The sequence below is a fragment of the Panicum virgatum genome, chromosome 1K (genome assembly GCF_016808335.1).
Source record: "Panicum virgatum strain AP13 chromosome 1K, P.virgatum_v5, whole genome shotgun sequence".
Lineage (NCBI taxonomy): Eukaryota > Viridiplantae > Streptophyta > Magnoliopsida > Poales > Poaceae > Panicum > Panicum virgatum.
Genome location: NC_053136.1, coordinates 11196337 through 11221995, shown reverse-complemented (window position 1 = coordinate 11221995; position 25659 = coordinate 11196337). Strand labels below are relative to the sequence as shown.

Here is a 25659-nt window from a genome sequence, read left to right as displayed (position 1 = left end):
CTGGGCCCGCATGTCAGTGAAACCTGGAATCTCCGTGCCCTCGGGTTCAGGCGTCCCCAAACCACCGCCTCCCGTGCTCAGCTCCCTGCAACCACGCCGGCCGAAATGCCCCGCCGCCTCGCGACGACCTACTCCGGCCGCATCGCCGCCGCGACGCCGTCCCCCTCGGGCCCCTCCCTCACCGTCACCGTCTCCCCGGCGCCGCCGCCCACCCCGGTAGACACGCGCGGCTTCCCGCTCCCGCGCCGCCACCTCGTCTGCGCCGTCGCCCGCATCCTCCGCTCCACGTCCTCCCCCTCCCCGCTGCTCGACCTTGCCGACTACCTCGGCTCCCTCCGCCTCACCATCACCGCCGACGAGGCCTCCGAGGTCATCAAGGCGGTCGCCCCCGACACCGCCCTCGCGCTCGGCTTCTTCCGCTTCGCCGCCACCTCCATCCCGGGGTTCCGGCACGATGCCTTCTCCTACAACCGCATCCTGTCCCTCCTCTTCCGCAGCCGCGCCGGCCCCGCCGAGGCCGTGCGGCTCGTCGCGGAGATGGAGCGGGACGGCGTGCCCGGCAACATCTCCACCGTGAATTTGCTGGTCGGGATGGGCGTGGAGGTGGGCAGGTGCCTGGAGCTGGCGAAGAAGTGGGGGCTGAGGCTGAACGGGTACACCTACAAGTGCATTGTGCAGGCGCACTTGAGGAGCAGGGAGGTGTCGAAGGGGTTCGAGATTTATGAGAAGATGCGGAGGAAGGGATACAAGCTGGACATTTTTGCATACAACATGCTGCTTGATGCCCTTGCCAAGGCTGGAATGGTATAATAATAAGCACAATCTCATATATTTAGAGATGTTCTTTGTCATACTCTGCTAACTTTGGATGTCATGAAAAATGTTGTTGGTATGTCTTAGTTCTGATCATTTCACCATAGCATTAGGAATCACAAGCATGAGAGTTGTGTTACCCAAATATTTCCTGAACATGAAATTTTTAAAATTTAGACTCTATAGAGTATGTAGATATTTAGTAGGCGCTGGTGTACCCTGAGTCATCATTCTAGTCCTTTTGCATCAGTAGAGCTTTGTTTCTGAAAAACCTGAATTTCTGTTTCCTCACAAAAAAAAAGTTTTAATCTAACTGCATATCATCAATTAACAAGTAGGGATTTGGTGCAAGCAGGTTGACCAAGCTTATCAAGTCTTCCAAGATATGAAACAAAACCACTGTGAGCTTGATGCATATACATACACTATACTAATTAGAATGTCTGGAAAGGCTGGGAACACCACTAAATTTCTCTCACTTTTGGAGGAAATGGTGTCCAAAGGATGTATTCTTAACCTGATTGCTTATAATACTGTTATTGAGGCTCTTGGTAAGAACAAGATGGTTGACAAGGTGATTTTTATGCTTTCTAAAATGATTGAGAGTGGCTGCCAGCCCAATGAATTCACATATAGCGTTGTTATCCTGGATGTTTTAGCAACAGGAGGACACCTGCACAGGCTGAATGAGGTTCTAGATATCTGTAGTGGACATCTGAACAGATCGGTTTATTCTTTTTTGGTCAAGTCACTCTGCAAATCTGGGCATGCAAGTGAGGCTCATATTGTGTTCTGTCGTATGTGGAGTTCCTATGAAAAAGGAGACCGGGGTGCTTTTGTATCAATGCTTGAGGCACTATGCAATGCAGAAAAAACAGCAGAGGCTATTGATCTACTACATATGATGCCTGAAAAGGGGATTGCTACAGATGTTGAAATGTACAATATGGTCTTTTCTGCCCTTGGGAAGCTCAAGCAGGTATCTTTCATAAGCAATCTCTACGATATGATGAAAGCCAATGGGGTTGTTCCTGATGTTTTCACATACAATATTATGATCTCAAGTGTTGGTAGAGTTGGCTTAGTTGATAAGGTGCGTGAACTTTTTGAAGAAATGCAGGCTAGCAGTTGTAAGCCTGATGTCATCACCTACAATTCTCTCATAAACTGCCTTGGTAAAAATGGAGATCTGGATGAAGCCCACATGCTTTTCAAAGAGATGCTAGAGAAAGGATATAATCCTGATGTCTTTACTTACAGCATATTAATTGAGTGCTTTGGTAAATCCAATAAGGTTGATATGGCATGCAGTTTGTTTGATGAGATGATTGCTGAGGGGTGTGTTCCTAATATTGTAACCTATAACATTTTACTTGACTATTTGGAGAGACGTGGGAAGACAGCAGAAGCTCATAAACTTTATGAAACTCTGAAGCAACAGGGGTTGACTCCTGACTCAATAACTTACTCAGTACTTGAGCGATTAGAAAGTAGATCTCAACAGACAGCAAGAATACGTAAGCCAAGTCGGAGTACAGGTTGGGTTGTAAGTCCAGTATGATGGCCTACCCTAGTTCCTTTGGTTGCATAACTCCTATGAGGTGGAGCTGAGGATACATAATCTGTGTGCAATGTTACAAGTGTATTGCAGTTAAATAATATCTCCAAATGATTGCTCAATCACCACGGAACAAATTAGTAGTCCCAACTCATCAGAATGATAAGTATCAAGAGTATTGCATGGCTGCTGATATATCAGTTCTGAACAATTCATAGATGATGGACATGTTGAGAAGAGGTAAGAACATTTATACCTTGTCATCTTATCAGAAGTATATTCATTATGTGAGGATGTATCTTGTAAAACACAAACTTAATACCTACATTCATAGTTATTAAAACCAGACCTTTTTCGCAGCAGTCCAAGTGGTTGGCTCACTTTCGGGATTTCAGGGGAATTTTGGAAAAAGATTAATAAAGAATTTAATTTAATTTAAAAAAGTTCTTTTTATTTCAGTCAGCAGTTTAGCCTGAATAAATGGACCGAAATCCAGCCCATTCTGGTGTAGCTTTTGGATCACTTTTGTGCATCTAAAAAACTAAGATTGGTGGCTCACAGATGCAAGGATGCGTGCACTGCAGGGGAATTATGAAGAAGACAAGATGTCATTCTTTTTTCTCTTTTGTGCACCGTTGTTGCAGCCTGGCAGTTCCTTTTGTTTTGTGTAATGTACATAGAAGAATACCTGAGCTATTCCTGTTTAAACGAAACATAAATCTCTCCTTAAAATCTATCAATAACAAGCTTCTTAAATCTATCAATAACAAGCATTAGCATAGTTAAGTACTTTTCTTTAATCTTTTGATCCATACAGTTATACAATAGTTTAGGTAAAATTTTACCTTGAATCATGAAAAGGAACTGTCATGAGCAAGCATTTTTTTGAGAACACTATTCCATATGCTCTCATATGATTTGATCTCAAGTAGTGTGTTACGAGGAATGATTTTGCATCAATGGACCACTTGTTCGATTACCCAGTATGGAAGTTTCTATTAATGTGACGAAGTGCCACTGTCTATGAAAGTGATATTACATGAACCTCCTAATTCATTGTACAACTTGTGAGAAGAAATTTTCATTGCAATAGGATAAGATATGGATGAATTTTCTGTGGATATGATCTGTTGCTGTCAACACTTCGGAGCAAATAATAATACCAGAATATGCTTCAAATTGTTAGGCAATCTGGGCATCTGGGATTATGTGAAGTGTGAATACTTTTTAATTTTGAACCAATGTCTATTCTTAGCTGAAAAACTGTACATTTTGGATCCTTACAGGAAGTTTAATAACTAGCTTTTCACACCTTAAAATTCAAATATTTGTTTTTAGTTAGAACTATTGGTAAACTTTTCTGTAGCATTCTCATGATATAGTAATAATAGTCACTAGTTATCATATATCTGGTTCAATGGTTAACTGTAACTAGTACCTGTACATGAACAGCCTCTAGTCTCCCAGCTAAATGGATCAGCTGATTCATGGTGAGGTCCCTTACAGAGTACTTTAGTTATCAGGAAGATTGAAATTACATTTCATGTTGACCATAAATGGTAGCCATGCTCAGAATTCAGAAATCTTTCTTTTGCACATTTTGTTACACTGGTGTCTGGTGGTGTAGCATTAGCTTTACTTGGGGGATTCAGTAAGACATGGGTGTGAGTGGGGTCAGCATTAGGGAAGCAGCCTAAACCATGTAACCAGTGGGGCTCAAACAGTCTAACTCGTTGATTTGCGGGGTGGGTTGGTTTATCTTCTAAAGCTGCCCAAAACCATGCTTGAACAGGGCTATTCGTGAGCAATGCCCTGACTAATGGAAGAATGACTATCATAGTTCATCTCCGTGTCATCTCCATATATTATGTTCATTATACTTAGACCACCCCCTCTAGCCACTCCGACCCTAAAACCCAGGTGTTAGTGGGGGAGAGGGGGGGCTTTATCACTGGACCAACATTCCCCCTACGGCGAGCGAGCCGCGCCGCTGAAAGCATCTAGGCCCCTAATTCGAGTTTTGGTAATTCATGACAACGGTTTGTGGATTAACGATTTCATTTGAGATAATGAGTATAGGTTGATCCACGGATGAAAGAGATTTGGTTGTGAACGTGTGGAGTTTTGGAGATGATGAGCAAAGCTTGGGCTCAAGGCAAAGGTATAAAATAGGGGTTTTGTATTTTACCGGTCACAAGGTGTTTAGAGGATGAAAAGTGACCGGATTTGTTGGATAGATAGCCGTACTATCAAGAGGGGTCGAGTACTCGTGCTTGACGGGTCCTTAGTGCCATTTTGCTCAAAATGTCTAGTTGCATGCATGAGGGCTAACGGCGTTTTGAAAAGATTTGAAAAAGACTAAGTTTGAGAGCTGACTGAGTAACGGCGGACAGTCCGTACCCGAGGGGCGGACAGTCCGCGCCCGTTCCAGAGAGCTTGCAGAGGCTCTGGTGGGCTGGCGGACAGTCCGAGTCAGGTGGGCGGACGGTCCGCCACTACACAACAACAACATAGTCTTTTGTCCCAAGTGAGCTGGGGTAGGCTAGAGATGAAACCCAAAAGACACAAAGGTCACGGTTCAGGCACGCTGATAGCTAGTCTCCAAGCGCTCCTATCCAAAGCTACCTCTTCAGAGATATTCCAATCCTTAAGGTCTCTCTTAACCGACTCGTCCCAAGTCAGTTTAGGTCTACCTCTACCCCTCTTTATCTTATCGACACGCTTTAGAACCCCACTACGCACCGACGCCCTGAGGCCTTCGTTGGATATGTCCAAACCATCTCAACCGATGTTGGTTAAGTTTCTCCTCAATTGGCTCCGTTGGACGGTCCGCCACTATATTTCAAAAATGAACCAGAGAGGGTGTCTCTCTGGTGGGCTTCCAAGTTGAACGGTAGACAGTCCACCCATGGGGCGCGGACGGTCCGCCGGCTAATCTTAGATTTGTACCAGAGAGGTTGTTTCTCTGGTTTGGGCTGAAAATTGAACTGCGGACGGTCCGCCCTTGGGGCGCGGACGGTCCGCAAGCTAATTCGAATTTGTACCAGAGAGCATGTTTGTCTCTGGTGAGTCAGATCTCTAACTGCGGACGGTCCGCCCCTGGGGCGCGGACGGTCCGTAGGGGTTTAACGGCTAGTTCTGACACGCATTAAATGCACTCTGACTCACTGGTTTATAACGGCGGACAGTCCGGTTTTTGAAATGCGGACGGTCCGCGACTTCGCAGAAAAGAGTGTAACGGCTAGTTTTTGGAGGGATATCTATATATACCCATTGCCCGGCCTTTGGGTGTCTCTCTTGGCCATTTGGACTGCATACTTGACATCATAGAGCTAAGACATCCCTCTCTCACACACTTGCTTAGAAATTGCATTCTTGAGGGTGTGAGGGCTTCCTAGTGCATTGCATCAAGAGTTTGAGCTTTGTGGCACTAGAGAAATTTCAAGCAAGCGTCATCGACTTGTTAGTCTTGGGAGTTGCCGCTCCCTAGACGGCTTGGAGAAGAGGATTTTGTGGAGCTCCTCCAAGAAGATTGTTGAGGAGCCCCGATTTCGGTTGTGAGAGGTCTTGTGCTCACCTCACCGGAGTGGTGAAGAGCAACTCTAGTGGAATCGAGGTGTGGAGCGGTTCCTTGATTCAAGCCTGCTCAAGATCAAGAGGTTCTTGATAGAGGAGCGGTTGATTCTTGGAATCCACCTCAACGTGGATTAGGGGTGACCGGCAAGTCATCGACACCACGGGATAAATTCTTGTGTCAAGCTTGGTTATTTCTCTTGCTCACTTCAATTCTTGTTTTTACTTTTAGCAATTTACCTTACTAGAGCTTGATTTGTATTTTGTCACCCTAGGTTGTAAAACCATCTAGAGATAGTAGTAGTATGACATAGGGCTTTCCTTTGTTACTAATTAAATTTCTCTAGTGTTGTTGGTTTTAGATTTTAAACCGCCTATTCACCCCCCCTCTAGTCGGTGTTCTTGATCCTACAGCCGCGCCTGTGGCTGCTGGTCTCAGCGAACCCCGCAGGGGAAATCGCGCAGCGGAAGTAATGCGTGGCCGGTGGGTTTCGAACCCGGGACCTGGCTCTGATACCAACTTAGACCACCCCCTCTAGCCACTCCGACCCTAAAACCCAGGTGTTAGAGTGGGGGAGAGGGGGGGCTTTATCACTGGACCAACAATTATTCTTATTGCATCCAACAGTGTCACGGACTCCTTTGTCGGCCGTGTTTACCGGCGCCGTCCCCGTCCAGCAATCCGCCAACAACAAGATTAGGAATAGTTTGTTTCCTTTTAAATAGATATCAGTTTGAGTTAGTGAAGGACAGTTAAGATTTGTAAGGCACCTAGTCTATAAAGCTGAACCTGGATGGTGTAAACGATTTATCGAGTAATAGAATCCCTAGGCAGGTCTGTTTCTCGGTCGCCCTGGCGCACCTTGCCGCCGGCGACAAGAGCAGCCCTCGTCGAGGTTCCCGATATCCTATACGTTCTTCTTCCCAAGCCTCTCTCTTGCTTGTTTCTCCATTACGCACTCCACCTCCCAGACCACGCCATACCAAACAGTCACTTCACTACTAATCTAATCTGAAAGTGAGCCTATGTAATTAAATGCAGTGGTGACTTTTTGATGAAAATGATGGTAACTTTGCTTGCTATTCATGGTTTTATGGCCTAGATGGAGTGACAGGACCAGTGGCAGGGACGTACAATGACAAGTGTAAGGACCACCACCAATGTATTTTACACTTCCAAAATCTTTATAATTTAAAACCGGCATAAAATGACAGCTGCTTGCATCACATAGGTGGGGAACATATACTTATTGCAAAGGTAGCCTTGAACATTCTCAAATCTCAGCACTGTAATAGGAAAGTGAATATTGAATAACTGTTGGAATAAATGGTGGTATTTAAATTCTCTTCCAAAAACTGAGTTGCACAAATCCTAAATCTATGTTGTTACTAGTTGAAAAGTGGGTGGTAGCAAACCAAGCCTCAAATTGCTTCATTCATGCTTCTCACTTTCTGGAAGATTATAGAAGCACTAGTTGAGGAATAAAGTGACGTGCTGAAGCTCCAAACTTCTGCTATCGGCATGCTTATGGAACAAGTACAGATTCTGCATCCAGTGTATCATTCAGAGTTGATCAACTGCACTTTCTGGCTCTGTTCTCAAGGCGGTAAGGCGGACGCCTAGCAAGGTGGGGCGGCTGGACGCCTAGGCGAGCAAGGCGGGCGCCTAGGCGAGCAAGGCGCAAATCGGTGGACGGCGCATGGACGCCTAGGTGTCGCCTAGGCGACGCCTTGAGAACAGAGCTTTCTGGTCACAAATCCTCTAATTTTTATCTAGCTAGGGTGTGGTTGGAAGAATCGGAGGCCTTAGAATTTACCAAATGGCTATCCTCTATGGACATATATAAGCTCCCAGGCAGTCATACTCATATCACCCAAAATATTTTTTAGTACAAATTTGTCATCTTGTATTTTTCTCAATCCAAGACATTAAACTATGTTCTGTGTATGGATTTGTGTCCTGGTTTTGCAGAATCTAGATGTACTAAGTTCTAACTTTTTGAACCATTTGTTAAGAATTCAATACAGATTTATATTAGATGGTGGTATGAAAGATTGTATGTGAATTTAGAGATATAGGTTTAATTCGAAAAAGAAGTTGACTTTAGTATTCAAAATTCAGATTGATGTTTAACACTTTAACTAAACTTAAATTTTATATTACAAGACTATTTGAGTGTCAAATTAATTTGAATTTTACATTGATAAACTGACTATTTTATGATAATCATAATTCAACTATATTCTAGTTTGATAAAAATTGGAATCCTTCATTCAAGAATGTTAATATTGAGCTATTTTACAGCTTTTTATTTGTAGAACTTTGTGATGTTTGCATTTCCAGATACTTGGAAATGTAATTTATATTTTACCCTTGGAAATTGTACTCTTATTTATTCAAATATTTTGGAATTTATGCATTAAAGTTGGATTTTACTCTAGAATTGTATTCTTGTTCTTTGAGATCAATTAGGAGCAATACTGTAGAAAGTTTATGAGTCCAATAGGGCCACTTTTGGGGCAGTCCCTCTTAACAAGGTCATATGCTGATTCCAATGGGACTCATAAACCATAGATACTTTTTCCTTCTTTTCTGAAATAAAATAGTGCAGAGCCCAATTAAAAAATTGTAGATGCCTTGTCAAATATTCTGTGACTGATTCAAGTCTTACCTGTTCTATTTAAGAGGCATATGCCTCCTATTATCGCCAATTGTTTTGGACTTCAAGTTCACTGAGTGATAGAACAATGGCATTTGCTGTGCACTCCTTAACATATTGGAGCTGCTATTTCTTTGGTTTTCTCAATGAGTTCAGATGCAAAAACAAGTTGATTTTGGCAGGCCTGTAGCAGGTGATGATGCGTCATTGCTATGCTAAATCATCTTTTTGGGGATGGTTTCAGATAAAGGGGGAAGAGGGGAACCTGTGCACTACTATATGAGATAAATTAGAAGCAGCAACAGTTTATGATGGCTATCATGTGCATAACCTGTTTTTTTCGGTGCTTGTCCATTATAGTGAACAACTGTATCTTTAGTGTATATTGATCCTTTTTGTGTGCAATATATTGCCGAAGTTTACATATTGATTTCTTCTATATTCCATGCATTTCCCTTACAATACTCTTACAGCTTCAGCACATAGGTGGCCTTGCTTGGAATCTTCAATATTCAGAACAGTGCCACGTTTCTTTGGCAAGTTATTGCCAAAACTGTTCATGCATCTATTCATATGACATTGTTGCTTGGGGCTATTGACGTGCTGGATGCTAAGAAGAATTTGTAGTGGTGGTTAGTCCTAATTTCTTATCAAATACATCAAATATTTTTGCTGCATCACTTTGGGCCTCACTGTCTTACTGGGGTCTACAGGTAATGTGCGCAAACATCAATTAAATAGTAGATGTATAAAGAAATTGATGGGTTTCTAATTTCAGGGTAAAAGAGGGGTGTGATTCAAGATACTGGAAGACCAAGCTGATATAGTTCCTACAGCAATGAAGGCAAGTTGATTTTACGATAACTTTTATTTTTTGGGAAAAGCACTACCTCTTTGATGGCTGTACCAGTTATTTGATTTCAAAATTAATTTCATTTCTTTCCCTTGATTTTTATGTGTCCACTGCGGATTCAGCATTTTAAAATCCCTTGATTTTGTAACTTAAACTTCTGAAATCGCATCTGGTGCAGTTAACCGTAGGTTGATTTGCTTCACATTTGTTTCAGGCAGGGTTGGTTTATCATCATGCAGAGCCAGTGTACGTGATGCTAACTTTATGGCTTCCGGACTACCCTCCTGCTTTGCCTTCCGCTGCTGCATTGCATCAAATTGGCACCGGAGCACTTGTCAAGAATGACAAGAGAGAGGTGAATTGCGCAGGAGAACTGTTGATGATTTATCGGCCAAGGACGTCTGCATCACAGAACATCAACAGAGCAATGGATTCACCGCTTGCCAGGCGATGTTGAAGCCCGACGTGAAGGTCATGGACTTCTGCCAGAGATGAAATTGAATGGAGATGCGGAAGAAACCCTTCCTACACAGGAAGGACCTATTGAAATATCTACCATAACTTCAAATAACCACAAGGATCAATAGCGAGCCCGCCAAATCTTTCACGGTACGAATCATTTAGCAGTTTCCAAACATAAAAACACACCTCAAATTTTCTATTTAATTGTAGCAGCCTCCGAAATAATACTCAGCATTTGATCCGACAAACAAAAACTATTGTCAGAACTGCAACAGTGGCAGCATGGAAATATACTCCCTTTGTTTTTTTTGTTATTTACATGTCGTATTAGGTTTGTCCTAAGTAAAATTTGACCAAACTTATAAAAATAATAATAATACAATACCAAATTTGTTTTATTGAATCCGTCATAAAGTATACGTTGATAGTGCATTTGTTGGATAGTATAGTTGTTGCTATATTTTTTTTATAGACTTGGTCAAAGTTAGCTAAATTTAACTTAGGATAAACCTAATACGACATGTAAATAAAAACGGAGGGAGTAGTTGTCCAGCGGTTCTGCAAAGATGAGCAAGCAAGCAGCAGTAGAAAGTTTCTTCCAATGCAATCAATTTTATTTATGGCCCATTTATTCTGAGGGAAAAACTATCAAACGATTATATGGAATTGTTGATAAATTTGAGTTGACAAGAGTTGGCCATCCCAGGCGTCCCTTGTTTGAGTAATATACCCCGGCCTTCCCTCAATTGTAACTGAAAATTTTGAGGTGATTTGTGCAACTGAAAATGTGAGGAATCATTTTGCAAAAAAAAGGAAGAAAATGTGAGTAATTACTCAGAATAGTTTCGCCCAATTTTTTGTATGTGTCGATTGATAGGATAGGAATTAAAAGGAAAAAGGGCTTAGATAATTGCACAATAATTGGAGAAGAGTAGTAGTAGATTGTCATTTGTCAGCGGCCAGCCAGGCAGCCTTTGCTTTGTCGCTATCAGGGTCACATGCCCTACAAATCTTACGGCTCCTTTTCCACTGCCTCCGTGTGCATGTGTGCATTTGCTGGTTCTCTCAAAGCACATCACTGCTCGTACCAAATCACCCGTGCATCCACTTGCATTTGTTCCCAGCAAGTACACACATTACGACTTTTTTTAAAAAAAAGGTTGTTTTGATAATGTTGTAGCTTCCATAAACTAGTACAAGATACTTATCACACTATCTATAAAGGTTTGAAGTACTTGGATACTAATTACTCCCTCCGTTCCAAATTATAAGTCATTTCAAAAAATTTGGAGAGTCAAAGTTTTTTAAATTTGACCAAATTTTTATAACAAGATAATAACATTTATGATACCAATTAAATATCATTAGATTCTTTTTTAGCTATATTTTTCATAATATATCTATTTGATGTCATAAATTTTTATGTTTCTATCTACAATTTTGGTCAAACTTTGAGATGATTTGATCCTCCAAGATTTTTGGAATGACTTATAATTTGGAACGGAGAGAGTAAGGTACATATCAGATTGATAATCTTGGAAACCTAAGGGCATCCACAGTGTTTGGCACCCATCAAAGTGCTAGAGATAACCACCTCATACCTTAGTAAAGTCTGCTTTTTCTCTCCAACGTTTAGCACACTTTCTCCTACCAAAAGCTGGGGCCCGCAACAAATAAAAGGAAGAAAGAAGTTACTGCAGTTCGGCGGGAGGCCAATGGCAATGGAAGATGAAAGAAAAAGCCCAAGTCCCATCAATGTTGCTGCAGTTCGGCGGGAGTACTTTATTCTAGAGCACCGTGAGCTTATTTTTTCACCGCAGCTAAGCCTTTATCTCTAGCACCCAACTTCTCCAACGTTTGGCAATACCTTAGCACCTCACAAGATTCTCTTCACCCAGTTTTCTTCAACACTGGAGCTGCCCTAATGAGTTGAGTAATAGTAAGTACTAGTACTTTTTAGTAGTGAACAGTGATGGTCAAGGGTGTTACATAATACTAGAAGGTCGTCTACAGTTGAGTGAAAGGTCTCCTCTGCCTGTCACATGCATGCACAATGCCCTCGTAGCTAGGACTCCGTGAAATGTGTTGGCTTTCTCCAATCCCCAGCCTTCCCGCCCGTGCACCGCATCTCCATCAAACCCTTCCCCGTGTTTCCAGCCTCACGTTTAGGGGTGGTAAAAGATCTAAGATTTTAAACTAGAAAATCTAAGAGCTGGACTCTAAAAGATCAGGCTCTAATTTTATACAATTTTAAGATAAATAATTTAAAGATTTTATTGGACTGTAAAGGAGCCACTGGAGGCATGACCCCTTACCACCCCTATCACGTTACGTCCTCCTGCTGCTGCTGGAACGTACACATGTGCTGCTATGGTACTGTCCAGATTCAAAGACACAGTTCTAAACATCTTTTGACCCTGTTTGAAACAGTTGATTTTCTCGGTAACTTGCTCGAATTTTTCACATGAATAGATTCCACTTCAGCCTGTGTCTGATGTATTTGGGACGAAAGAATTGGTCGTCCTACTCGTAACCGTTTCAATCATGCAGGCATATCTGGGATAAATTACATGGAAATATTTCATTTTCGAAGCAGATGCAAGACCAAGCATGCTTAGCGGAGAGGGAAGGGAAGCGCCTCAACCAACATTATCTCCAAAATATACAAATACTTTGTGCATCCATCCTTGAAAGAAACATTTAGAAGCTTGTGTATCAACATCAACACCTCACATATGCAAATGACTGGAAACGAAAAACAAAGAACCAATATGTATTAAGACAAATTAATTCCAATATTTTTTCTATGATTTAACAAAAGGGGGTTGCGTTGGAAACTAGAACTTCTAGAACCCAATTTGAGAATAATGTGTTTTTGGATAAATTTTGCCTCTGACCGACCGGCTATGACAATAGTTGAGCTCTATTTGGCCAAGATGTAACTCCGAGCTTAAGGCTTTATAGCAAACTTTATCCATACAGGCTAATTTTTAGGGGACCTGCTGGTTGTGCCTGTTGGCACACCTGCAGCATGAAGATATGACAAAGATGTTGTTCCGAAAGATGAATCTTGCATTGGAGGCCGTCGCCTTGGAGATAGCCAATCAGGGGTGGAACCATAACCTCGGGATTGATTTAGATCCTTTCTTCATTCCCCAGTTAGCCAATGGACGGTTATGTTTTGTAGTAATCAATTGGTTGTATAAACTTTGTAGATACCGGAACTCGTTTCCATTATCTAAAAAAAGTTCGTGAGGAAATTTACCTTTAGAAAACCTAAAATCTCAAGATGACAAGTTTATGACGACGATGTACAATTAGGTTCTTCTTAACCGATATTTGGATCCTTATTTTAGGCTTTGCAAGCAAATTCTTAAAGAAATTAGCTTTAGAAAATAAAAAACCTCTTAATAAGAGCATGGGTTTACATGTTACAACTATAGTTAAGCTCTATTTTTTGGCAAAGATTTGGCTCTTGTTGTGCTATACAAGAAAGTTTGAAAAGAAACTAGCTTGGAAAAGATAAGAACCGAAAAAATACCAGTGCTACCTCATGCATAAGCCTTAAGGGTTACCGCTCTTAATTATTAGTCTTTTTGCCAAGATTTGGCTCCTTGTTTAGGATTTACAAGTTTGTGAAGACGTCCACGTCAAATAATTGAAGCCCGCAAAATAGGATTTTGTAACTTTTCAAAATAAAAAGGATTTTGTCCCAATAGTTCATTTGGTCAAGGTTTCTTTGAAGCTGAGCGTGGGAGCACAAAGAGTTTTACACCATTTCCCGGCCCGGAGGATTCATAACTGGACCAAATGGGGGTCCCTTAGGCTACCTCCAACGGTGCCCTCCATACGTCCCCCCACCCCACGTAGGGGGAGGTTTGGGGGGAAATCCGATCCAATGGTTCCTCCCAAAGCTCCCCCTATATACGGGGTAGTTGAAACTCCCCTCTATATAGGGTGAGTTCCAACTCCCCATATATCTCTAATCACACCATTTCTTCGCGATATTAATCCTGTTTGAGCCCCGTAACATGATTATAATGCGTATTATGATAGTATAAATACTGTATGATTTTTTTAAAATTCAAAAACGTTAAATAAATAGTTAGTTAATGAGTGATAGTATATAGGGGGAATAGATATGGGGGAATGGTTGGAGATGAGTTATAGGGGGAGGAATCTTTTGGAGAGAGATAGTAAAATATAGTAGAAAGTACATATAGGGGGAATGGTTGGAGCAAGCCTTACCTAAGGGCGCGTTTAGTTCCCAAACCAAAAATTTTTTGTTGTCAAATCAACAGTTTGACCAGATGTCGGAATGACTTTTCGGACACTAATTAAAAAACTAATTTTAGAAATCATCTGGAAATCGCGAGACGAATCTTTTGAGGCCTTTGACTGCATCATTAGCACAAGTGGGTACTGTAGCACTTATGGCTAATCATGCACTAATTACGTTCAAAAGATTCATCTCGTCGTGTACATCCAAACTGTGCAATTAATTTTGTTGTTTAACTACATTTAGTACTCCATACATGTGTCCAAAGAGAAAGACAAAAATTTCGAGGTAAAAATTTTTGGGAACTAAACGCGCCCTAAGCTCTGATAGAGGGAAAAAAAAATGGTCCCTTAGGCTAGGCTGAGAGGCCAAATAAAACCCAAACAAGGCGCCAACAACTGAAGCACCCAACCATAAAAGGTGAGACACCTTCCTGCAATCAATTAAAACCCTTGGTACGGTTCCACACTGGCACTGCTCCTAGGCCGACCTAGAGAGAGAGAGAGAGAAATTTGACACTACTATAATACACACGGGTAGAGAGAGAGAGAGAGTTGAAGAAGCAGCAGCCACCAGCAGCAGGAGGCAAGCATGGAGCCTCACATGGAGAGCGCGCTGCGGCAGGGGGGCCTGTCGGAGGCGGAGCAGCGGGAGCTGGAGGGCGTGGTGCGCGCGCACCACACGTTCCCGGGGCGGGCGGCGGGGACGTGCACGTCGCTGGTGACGCAGCGCGTGGACGCGCCGCTCGCCGCCGTGTGGCCCATCGTGCGCAGCTTCGCCAGCCCGCAGCGCTACAAGCACTTCATCAAGTCGTGCGACCTCAAGGCCGGCGACGGCGCCACCGTCGGCAGCGTCCGCGAGGTCACCGTCGTCTCGGGCCTCCCGGCCTCCACCAGCACCGAGCGCCTCGAGATCCTCGACGACGACCGCCACATCCTCAGCTTCCGCGTCGTCGGCGGCGACCACCGCCTCCGCAACTACCGCTCCGTCACCTCCGTCACCGAGTTCCACCCGGGCCCCTACTGCGTCGTCGTCGAGTCCTACGTCGTCGACGTGCCCGAGGGGAACACGGAGGAGGACACGCGCATGTTCACCGACACCGTCGTCAAGCTCAACCTCCAGAAGCTCGCCGCCATAGCCACCTCTGCCTCGTCCTCCTCGCCGCGGCGCCCCGCCGGCAGCACCACAGATCATCACTGATCCATCATCATCCATGTCGTCTTCTTCAATCTTCATGGTGTACCACCGCACATGCCCGCATGGTGATGCTTCTTAATTGCATTGGTGCTCATTTTCGGTCCACTTTTCATTTTTTTTTTCAGCAGCAAAAAATAGAAGAGAAGATGTTGTCAATTCTCTATAAACCGTAATCATCAATTGAGGACGCATTCTTCTTCTTCTTCTTCTTCTTCTCTTCTTGTTTGCTCATCTTAATTGTCTACGTACTGGATTTTGGTTATTGCAAATTAAATCTGATGATGAGTTGGTGACATCGATCGAAATGGGGATGGGTGCAAGTTGGTGTTTTCTTTTTTTTTCTCTCTTCTTAGATAGATTGCTCTTTCCTAGTAAATATATATCTGCCTGCTCTATCCTTATCCCTGCAATGTCATAATGCCGTCAGTCTCTTGGTTTTTGTCAATCAAGGCTGGGTAGTTGGTACCCCTTCCCCCATACTTTTAAGACATCCATTTCTTGTTTGGTTATCTTGGACTCAGCAAGTTTATTTGACGAAGAAAGAACAAACTAGTACAAGTCATGTATTTGGAGATTTGCTTGGGGTTCTCGAATAAAAAATTTCACTTTGTTCCTGTTCATGTGCTTCAGCTGAAGAGACTTTGCTTTTTCTCTTCCCTAGCTAGCCTCTCTCAAGTGGATCATGTGATGTGTGTGGATCGTCAAGGGGAAATTGCTATAGGTACAAACTGGAGGGCTTTTGGGGAGGACCCTTCACCTCCACCTGATTGCTTTGTAATGAGGAAGCTCTACAGGGATCGCCACGGTTGCAGATGGAATGCTGGTTTCAGCACCTTCGACGTGCCTCACCGCTCTATGGATGATGTTGCCAAACGTCGACCACGCCATCCCAGGCTGCCAAACCCTGCCCACCAACACGCACACCGATGTCAATAGAGATAAACGTGATCATTTTTTTAGATAAGGAAATATATTAAGCATATCTGTTCGAAAATACAACCACACAGCACAATGCGTCCCAAAAAAACATGTAGATCATAATGCATGTGTGTCATAATGTCCTTTGTCAAGGCCACAAAACTTGGCCTAAACTCTACCATATGTGAAGTATTGTTGCCCCCCTTATATCAAAATAATATATATACATCGTATTGAATATTGATCGTGAAAAGTCCCCGGTAACATATAATTTATTACTTCAACCGACCGTGATATATGTAAAATCTTTGCAATACCCAAAAGGTTACAAATGTGCAGCAATATTTATTTTGGAGCCAAGTGTAAAGTGTACTTTGGAACCAAAAAGTCTCCAAACATATATATTTTGTATATTTTGAATTCTCTTACAATATATTGTTACTTGCTATAAAATTGATGCCATATTTTTTGGCCACTTTTATACGAATCTTTTCATGTAACTTTGATAAACTGAATATGTCTTCAATTGCACTAATTGTAAATAAAAAACTTGTAAACTTTGACAATTCTGAATCAAAATATACCTTAGGTGGATCGAGGACCTATTAATATTGAAACAAAATGATGTGAAAAATATTATGCTCCCCCGCTCATTTATATATGATGTTGATTGGATCAATTGTGAGCCAAACAGAGGGAGTATAAAGGTGTAATAAACTAATCTTTGGAGCTTTTCACAGAGAAAAAAAATGATGAGTTGTTGAGAGTTTCCATTGCATGATTTCATTGCTTTCGTAATTAGCAGAATAATGCGCTAAATTATATTTTGCCCTTCACGAGAAAACTGTTGTGGTCACCTGCTTATTTTTCAAATGTGTTGACTATATATCCACATATGTGGACACAATAAAGAGCAAAGACCTCGAAACCAAATATAATACTGCAGGTGCTACGAATCCAAATCTAGCTTTGCAGTAGTGCCTCTCTTCAGCAATTTGTAGAAATAAAAATTTTCTTGAGCAAGTTGTACAAATAAAATTCATATCATCATATCTATTAGATGATTTTTTTATTGTTTTCCGGTGACTTTCCCAAGCAAATTATGACCTAAAGAATCATGTGTATATCGGAAAAAAGGGACCAAGTTGCAAAAAGCTGTGGCCAGCATTGCTTGGTAAGCGAAGCAACTCATCGGCAAGTAGCTGATGATGAGATGCCCCTGCATGGACGAGGCAAAAGAAGGACCCCAAAGAAAAATATTTTTCCCGCTCTCTACAGGGCCCACAAAATGGTCAACTGCCCACGGCGACAACGACTTTATCTGTCTGTGCATTCGCAAGCTAATTGCTAAACGCCGTCATGATAGCATGAAAGAACACAAGAAAAAATACAGAATAATTGATGCGTCAATTTGCTAATAATAGGATTAAACAATAATAGGATGCATCTAGAAACATGCAACTTGCATGTAATGAATTAAGTTCATCATGACATGACTTATTACACTTACATAACGCAGTGTAAATATATAATTGCAAAGAACGCAAAGGAAAAAAAGAAGAAAATGTTTCTGAATTATTTAATGTTTTTCTTAGTTTCGTATATTGTTTAAGCTTGCTGAACCTAACCGTTGATATTCTCCAAATACAATGAGTTTTCCCTTCATGACTATTGACTAGAGTGTTCTAGCTCATCTTGTTTTTGTGGAGCTTTTTTGGAGCTGACTCTACATTTTTCTATTATATTTATGCCACAGGAATCCGTTTTCCACAAAGAACCATGCACCTAGCCCTCCATTTCATGATAAGACGAACCTCTTTCGTAGCCTCTTCTTTTTAGTAGTCAAGGCATTTAAAAATTATAGCTGTTGCAATGTTACAATATGCTTTCGGAAAATATTTTCACTGCACAACTTTTGCAAAAGCATTACAATATACTTCACGGCAAAGAATAAGGTAAGGGTTAAGGGGCTTGTGTGAAATGGGAAATGAACTAATAAAATTAATTTTCTGGAATCCTGTAAGAGTAGCTTGAACCATGCATGAATTCTTTATGGGATTGTTTGAACTTCTATAGTATACAGTACTTGACCTTTCTGGCGTAGCACTGTTAAGGTTGACATAAGCATATAATTAATCTAGTTTACCGCGTCCTAACTTGAGGACTACTCCAGGTCAACTCTTACTCACCAGAACCTTCACAAAACGACGACAACAACAACAACAACAACAACAACAACAACAACAACAACAACAACAATAATAATAATAATAATAATAATAATAATAATAATAATAATAATAATAATAATCCTAGGACACATGAAACTATCCCTCCACGGTTAGGATTGTACTGTTCCCATTTTGACTCTGTTGTGAGAATAATGCCCTGACTTGTTTGCCGTCTTTTACAGTACTGTTCTTATTTTTTACGTTAAGAAAAAATCTGTTTATTTTTCCTCCCATAGCTAAACTTTATTTTAAGATTCGAACCGGGCGTTCCACGAGCTTGGGCTTGGCCGCTTGGGCCAGCGAAGTAGAGGAGTACGACGGGTGTCCCCTGTATCCGGCCCGCGAGAAAGGCTGGTGGCAACGGCTTTCCCGTGACGTGACGAGTCCAAGGGCAAGTGTTGGGCACAGGCACAGCAGCGGTAACTGTATGCACACCGGGCTACAGCTCGGCCTATACCTGCATCGCAACAGCTACCTGACGAGCTCGCTCGGCAGCAGCAGCTAGCGCCTAGCGGCCGGGCCTGCCATGTGATTGTGCCGTCTGTCTGAATTAGATTCAGATAGCCCTGTAGCTAGCAATCCTCTGCCTGTCCCAGGACGCCAGGAGCGGAAAAAAGGGCCCTTTCTCTGCTGCATCATATCCAAGCATGGATGGTTGTGTTGTGATGGTTCAGTGTTGGGGATGGCATGCAGTGTGATCGGAGGCATGCAGCGTGTAGTCAACATCTCAAACTCGCAGTCGAATCCTACCTCCTCCATAATTGTACCACATCAATTTTTTTTACCTACAAGATTAATATATACACATTTCTAAATGTATGAGCTACTGTCTGATTCTAATTATTAGAAAACATCTTTTACGCTATCTCTTAAATGCATAAGCTAGCCGCTGACTCTAAACTTTGGAGGATATTTAATTGGCAAAACTTGGTACGAAATTGTTGGCGCGATTAGTTGGCTACCAAATTAAACTTTTCCATCCTAAATCTGGGCATGTCAAAAAAAAAAAATTGACACTTGTTTGGTTGGAATCCAAAAGGTAGCTTACCTTCTAAAACTGCCAATGATTTAGTGAAGAAGATTGGTATGCCCACATTTTGGTAACCAACCAATCAAATACAAAATACTGTACCTGTCGTGTTCGAATCCTAATTGCTTAGCTTCCTCGATGACAAGATGGATCGGCAAAACTTGATATACTATATGCACTGCGTAAGCTAAGGCCGTGTTTAGTTCGAGCGCAAAAAATTTTTGCGTTGGAATTTTGCTAATTTGAAGTACTAAATGAAGTCTATTTACAACTTTTTGCACAGATGGGTTGTAAATCTCGAGACGAATCTAATGATGCTAATCAATCCATGAGTAATGGATAATTAGCGGATAGGTACTGTAGCATCACTGTTGCAAATCATGGATTAAGTAGGCTCATTAGATTCGTCTCGCGATTTACAACCCATTTATACAAAAAAATTTATAAATAGACTTCATCTAGTATTTCATGCATGTGTCGAAACATTCGATGTGATGGTTTTTTTGCGTTTACGGGGTTTATGGGTAAAGATCTAAACAGGGCCTAAGTGATGCAGTACGTACGTGTCACGTGAGGATGTTTCAGGGCCTGTTTGGCACGGCTCCGTCCGCCGCTGCTACGACTTCGCGCTACAGTAATTGGGATTGTGTTGCACTATAGCGCGGAGCTGAAACCATCCGCTCCATGCTACAGGCAACTACGAGAAGGGAGGAGCCGGTGGACCTGGGAAACTGCGGCTTCATTGGATCTGCACTACAGTACTACCACAGGAAGCTACAGTAGCTGGAGCCGGAGCCGGTGAAGCCCGGCCAAACATGCCCTTAATATGCAAAAGGCGCGTGAGGAGACAAAGTCACTCTAACTCTGTTCTGTTAGCTGTGGCTGGTGACTGGTGTTAATTTGTTGTGAGAGAAAATTGCTGCTGGCTGGCTGGTGGCTAGTGGCCGATGCTGTTTTGATGCGAGAGAAAAATCCACCGTTATCCCCGTTGAGCTTTGGAGAACACGGAACGGCTAGAGGTGGTAATAGGCCATGACCCTAGTAGCCTCTTCACAGCCCAACAAGACCCTTAAATATTTTAGCTTATATATTAAAATTATATAGGATTAGAATCTGGATTTTTTAGAGCTCGGTTTTTAGATTTTTTAATTCAAAATTTTGGACCGTTTACCGCCCTGTATGCTGCTGCATGTCAGCATGTCCGATCCACTGCCATGAACCGTCACCTCGCCAGGGTTTTTTTTTCCCAACCGGTAACCCCAAACCGGAGCACTCCGGTTCCGGTAAACCGGACCGGTTTGACCGGTTACCGGTAGAAACTGGTCAAATTCAAATTTGAATTCAAAAAACTCAGTTCAACCGGTTCGTACCGGTATACCGGTCGGTTAGACCGGTTTACCGGTCGGTTTGTCCGGTTTACCGGCCAGTTTGACCGGTTTGAATTCAAATCCAAATTTAAAATCGCATGTGTAACCGGTATACCGGCCGGTTAGACCGGTTTATCGGCCGGTTAGACCGGTATACCGGTCGGTTTGACCGGTTTACCAAGTGGACCTTAATGGGCCATCTCATTTTTTCCTTTTCTTTTTTGTTTTAACTTTAAATGCCCGAAAAGTATGTTAAACGAACGATTTTTTGAGAAAATTTGACACCATTAGATTCATCGCACCTTGAAGTATTTTTAGGAATTTTTTATAGGAATTTTTCATTTTTTTGAATTCAAATTTTGAATTAAAAAAACATCAAATGTGGGCAGTTTCCGGCCCTGTTTGGTTCCAAACTTTTTTCAGAAGTCCCTATCACATCAAAAGGAATCTTACTATTTTATAGTATTAAATAAAATTTGTTTATAAATGTTTTTTGACAGCTGAGTGCTTTTTCGCGAGACGAATCTAATGAGCCTAATTAATTCATAATTTACTATATTGATGCTACAGTAACCATTCGCTAATCATGGATTAAGATACATCATTAGATTAGTCTCGCAGTTTAGCCCCAGGGTTCTGCAGTTAGTTTTATAATTAATATTTATTTAATACTTCTAAATACTAAAAAATCCCTTGGACTTTTTTTAAGTTTCTATTCCAAAACACCCCCTTAGTCACCCTTTGGCAAAGCTCCATCACCAGCTCCAAAACCAGCATCACCTGAGCCCTGCCAAATGGGGTGCTCCACGGCTGGCTCCGGCTCCAAGTCCCTAAAATCCTGGTGACTGGAGCACTTCGGGCGAGGCAGAGCCACAAAAATGTGGCTCCGAGTAGCTCCTCGCCACCTTTTTCCGGCCCTGCCCCCGGGTGGGACTCGTCAGGGTGGCCGACGCTCGATGGGCGCGGACTGCGGGCGGCAACCGCGGCAGAGGAGGGCGGTCTGTGGGAGATGGGCGGCGAGCCGGTGGGAGCTCGTGGCAGCAGCCGGTGGGAGCTCGCGGCGGCGGCGGCCATCCGCCTCCTCTCGAGCGGCGCTGGGCATCTCCCTCCTCACGCGCGGCGCCGGCCTCAACCAACGTCGCCACGCCGCCGCTCCTAGGCGGAGCTCCAGGCAGCCTGCAGGCAGGAGCAGCAGCGGCGGAGCAGCTCGTAGGTAGAAGCAGCGGCGGCAGAGCAGCAGCTCGCAGGCAGCCGCAGCGCTGGCAGGTGCCGAGGAGCCCACAGGCAGGGGCAACTGCAGCCGTGAGGATGCCCCTTAAATGGATAAGACCGTCCACAGCGGCCGGAGTATCCGGTGGAGCAAAATGCTCCTTCTCCTCCTCCTCCTCGTTCCTCGTGCCTCCACTGTTTGCAGTGCCAAACAGTACATCTACAGTGTCAAACAGTGCATATACAGTACAAATGCTCCTCCATTTGCTCCATCCAATGTGGATAGACTAAGGAGAGAGAATGGAGGGGAAAAGAAAAAAAAAGAAATAGAAAGAAAAATAAAGGAAAACATAAAAAGAAAAAAGAAAAAGTAAAAATATAGGGAAGGATAGTTTAGACATTTTACAACTTCAATCAAATAAATGAAACCGTTTTGCCAAACGTTTTCTAAAATGACTTCAACTCCATCAAAAAAGCCAAAAAACCGCTTCACTAAAGTAGCCGGAGCCGGAGCTGTTTTTGAAGGAGCCGGAGCTCTGCCAAACAAACCCTTAAAATCACCTTCTGAATGACCAACTATTTGGCAGTATTCACGCTCAAGTCATTCAGCAGTATTCCCCTGTCTCTCGTCCAAGTGAATTAACCAGGATACTCTGATGATCTATTTGGAAATGCTGGCATTGGCAATGATATTTATGTACATAACAGAACGAAATTACAAGGGCCAATAATAGAGCAACGGCAGCATGGCAGGAGCTGGGTGCTAGAAAGAGCAGCTCCTGATGCAGGCCAGGGAGTTCACTGGCCTTCTTCTACCTCGCAGATTCGACGCTTGCTCGTGTGAGGCTCCATTGCCGTCCCCTGCCCTCCAACACCCGAGCTCTTCTTCAGGTCATTGTACATCTCCTCGATCATGGGCTTCCACAGCCGGACGCGGGCGTTTATGAACCAGTTCGACACCTGCCAACGCAGAACCACTCAAATCCATCACCGAAAAGTTCCAATTTGAAATGAATTCGATCAAGTTTAATTGTTTGCAGGCAGAGTGAAGCTTGCACCTGGTTCCTGGTGAGGCCGCTTCTTGAAGCCAGCACGTCCTTCTCATGGTCCTTCGGGTACCTGAGCAGATCACCAACAATCTGATTGTGAAGAACAATGTCGATTCCGCTCGCTGAAGCTTTTATGCGGCAAGATCATGGACTCACGGGTGCAGGAAGTTCTCGAACATCCACGCCTTGAGCACGGCCACGGACTTCTCCGGCAGGCCGCGCTGCGGCCGCCAGCACTGCTGCTCGCCGCGCCGCAGCTGCTGCGCCGCCCAGTGCTTCCTGATGAACGCCGACTCCCAGCTCCGCTCTGCGTCGCTGGCGGCCGTCACCGACGACGACGACTCGCCCCAGCAGCCGACGGCCCGGCTCGCCGCTGCGATGATCTCGCCGGCGATCCGCTGCCTCAGGCCGCGGTACACCGCCGACACGGCGCGGTGCGCGAACGCCGCGCGGATGCTGCCGCTGCTGACGACGCCGGCGGCGCCCGGTTGCATCAGCGCGTTGAACTTGGCCGTCGTGCTCTGGATCTCGTCCAAGCATTGGTTGTATTTCTCATCCATCTGCAGATCACCATCATCATCGAAACATGCTTAAAAAATAAAAATTCAGGGGAATTTGATCGGGAAAGAGCGTGAACGAACGCTCACCAGGTGAAGCATCTTGAGGAGGTGGCTCCTGACCCTCTGCGCCTCGCCGCCGTCCTGGGACGAGGCCATGAGCCGGTTGGAGCTCACCACGGACGGCGCGCCGACCGAGCCGCTCGCCGGCCTCGCGCCGCCGCTGCACGAGTCAGCGGCCGCGTCCGCGACGCCGTCCAGCAGGTGGCCGGCGACGTCGTTGAGCACCTCCTGCGCCACGGCCGCGTACCGCGAGCGCGCCACCACCACGGAGAAGTGCGCCGGCCGGGGGCGCGCCTGCGGCAGCTCGGTCAGCGCAGAGCGGCTCGCTCCCGACGAGCACTGCTTGGCGGCATTGAGCGCGCTGTCCGGGGACGACTTGGAGCACAGGGTCAGCGACAACTCGCTCGACGCCGACGCATTGGCGGCGGCGGCGGCGGCGATAAGCGGATAGTGGAAACCGGCGACGTCGGGGACTCCGGCGGCGAGGTAGTACGGCTCGTGGACCGAGACGGCACTGGACCCGCCGGCGCTGATCCAAGTGCCGGCCAGCTTCTTGTACGACGATGACGACGACCAAACCGCCATGGCGCTCGAGTGGCCGGGGCACTGCAGGTTCGCCGCCGAGCTTCCACCGCTGCCAGCTCCATATCCCGCTCCCATCTCCTCCGGTGGCGTCCTCCCGCCGAAGTGATCATCCAGCGGCGGCGCGGCGGCGGTAGCGAAGAGCTGGCTGGCGAAAGAGGCCAGCATGGCGTTGTTTGCCGCGTAGTTCGCGCCCAGGTCCGACGGCGCCGCGGCGGCGCCGACCGCCGCGTCGCCGAAGCCGAAGCCGCCGTGCTCAATAAGTAAGCTGGGGTGGAAGTGCGGCGCATCGGCGCTCATCATGCCGCCGCCGCCGCCTCCACCGCCCGCCATGAAGTAGCCGCCGGTCATGGCATCCGCCCCGATTGCCGCAAACGTCGACGGATTACTCGCCATTGTAGTTGCAGGTCAGGAAATCCCAAAAAAATATGCGATTTCAGCACACCTGCAACCAGCAGCACGAATTAGACACATTCTTCTCTGCAATTTCTTGTTGGATCAATGCTAGCACCAAGGATCATGATATACTAGTTGTTCTGATGAAAAACCAAGAACAGGAAGAAGAAGATGTGCATTTGCTCAAAACAAGCCGTACAAGCTCTAAAAGGATCCCCATGGTGATTGCAATATGATCACTGGGAAGAAAAGGGGAGGGGATAAAAAAGCCACACGCTAGGGGTCGTCACAACTTGTAGCATCTTCCTGTCACTGAAAGGTACTACATGGATCCTAACAAAATTCTAGCATATGAATGATTCATGAACAATAAACTACATGGACCCCAAGAAGTAGAGACCTGAGAGATGAACAGAAGCAATACTATAAGACGAACACAAGAACCAAGGGAGATGACCTATAAAAATGAAATGAAATCAAGAACCCTTCCAAGATTCAACTCCCCACACACATCCTAAAATGGAAAGACGAGCACTTCCAAATGGAACGCCTACAAGTAGAAAGACAGGAATTGGGGATAACCGGAAGGGGAGATGCGGATGCTGCTATCTCTTCTCAGCCAAGCAAGCACGCATGATGATGGAATTGACAGGAAATTAAAGGGGGGGGGGGGGGGGGGGGGAAGCTGAGAACATACAAGCCTCCAGGGAGCAGACCCCTCTCTCTCCGTGATCTTGACACTGCTGGGTCCAGAGGTTTATCTGGCCTGGGTCTCTCTCTCCCTCACAAAGACACAGACACCATCAGAAACATGGAGGGTCCCCTGCTTCTCCCAAGAAGCAATGGCAAGGTGCTGGCGCCC

General features: G+C 44.4%; 3 protein-coding genes across 4 annotated transcripts; 2 read left to right on the top strand and 1 right to left on the bottom strand.

Annotated features, from left to right (window-relative positions):
- The first annotated feature begins 41 nt into the window (after positions 1-41).
- On the top strand, positions 42-6555 carry LOC120694731 (pentatricopeptide repeat-containing protein At1g51965, mitochondrial-like). The gene is made up of 2 exons (XM_039977954.1): positions 42-804; positions 1169-6555. The coding sequence occupies exons 1-2, from the start codon at positions 106-108 to the stop codon at positions 2372-2374; spliced, it is 1905 nt and encodes a 634-aa protein (XP_039833888.1). The 5' UTR covers positions 42-105; the 3' UTR covers positions 2375-6555.
- Positions 6556-14600: 8045 nt separating this feature from the next.
- LOC120694726 (abscisic acid receptor PYL9-like) lies at positions 14601-16555 on the top strand. Its single transcript, XM_039977943.1, has one exon. The coding sequence runs from the start codon at positions 14790-14792 to the stop codon at positions 15396-15398; it is 609 nt and encodes a 202-aa protein (XP_039833877.1). The 5' UTR covers positions 14601-14789; the 3' UTR covers positions 15399-16555.
- A 5922-nt stretch (positions 16556-22477) lies between these two features.
- On the bottom strand, positions 22478-25659 carry LOC120694710 (homeobox protein ATH1-like). 2 transcript variants are annotated; one of them, XM_039977923.1, is made up of 5 exons: positions 25495-25659; positions 23847-24846; positions 23356-23759; positions 23209-23269; positions 22478-23110 (listed from the first exon to the last, which is right to left on the bottom strand). In XM_039977923.1, exons 2-5 carry the CDS (start codon positions 24795-24797, stop codon positions 22949-22951), a joined length of 1578 nt encoding a protein of 525 aa, XP_039833857.1. In that variant the 5' UTR covers positions 24798-24846; positions 25495-25659; the 3' UTR covers positions 22478-22948. The 2 variants fall into 2 exon arrangements, with proteins under 2 accessions (XP_039833857.1, XP_039833865.1); XM_039977931.1 differs by lacking the exon at positions 25495-25659 and adding an exon at positions 25380-25459.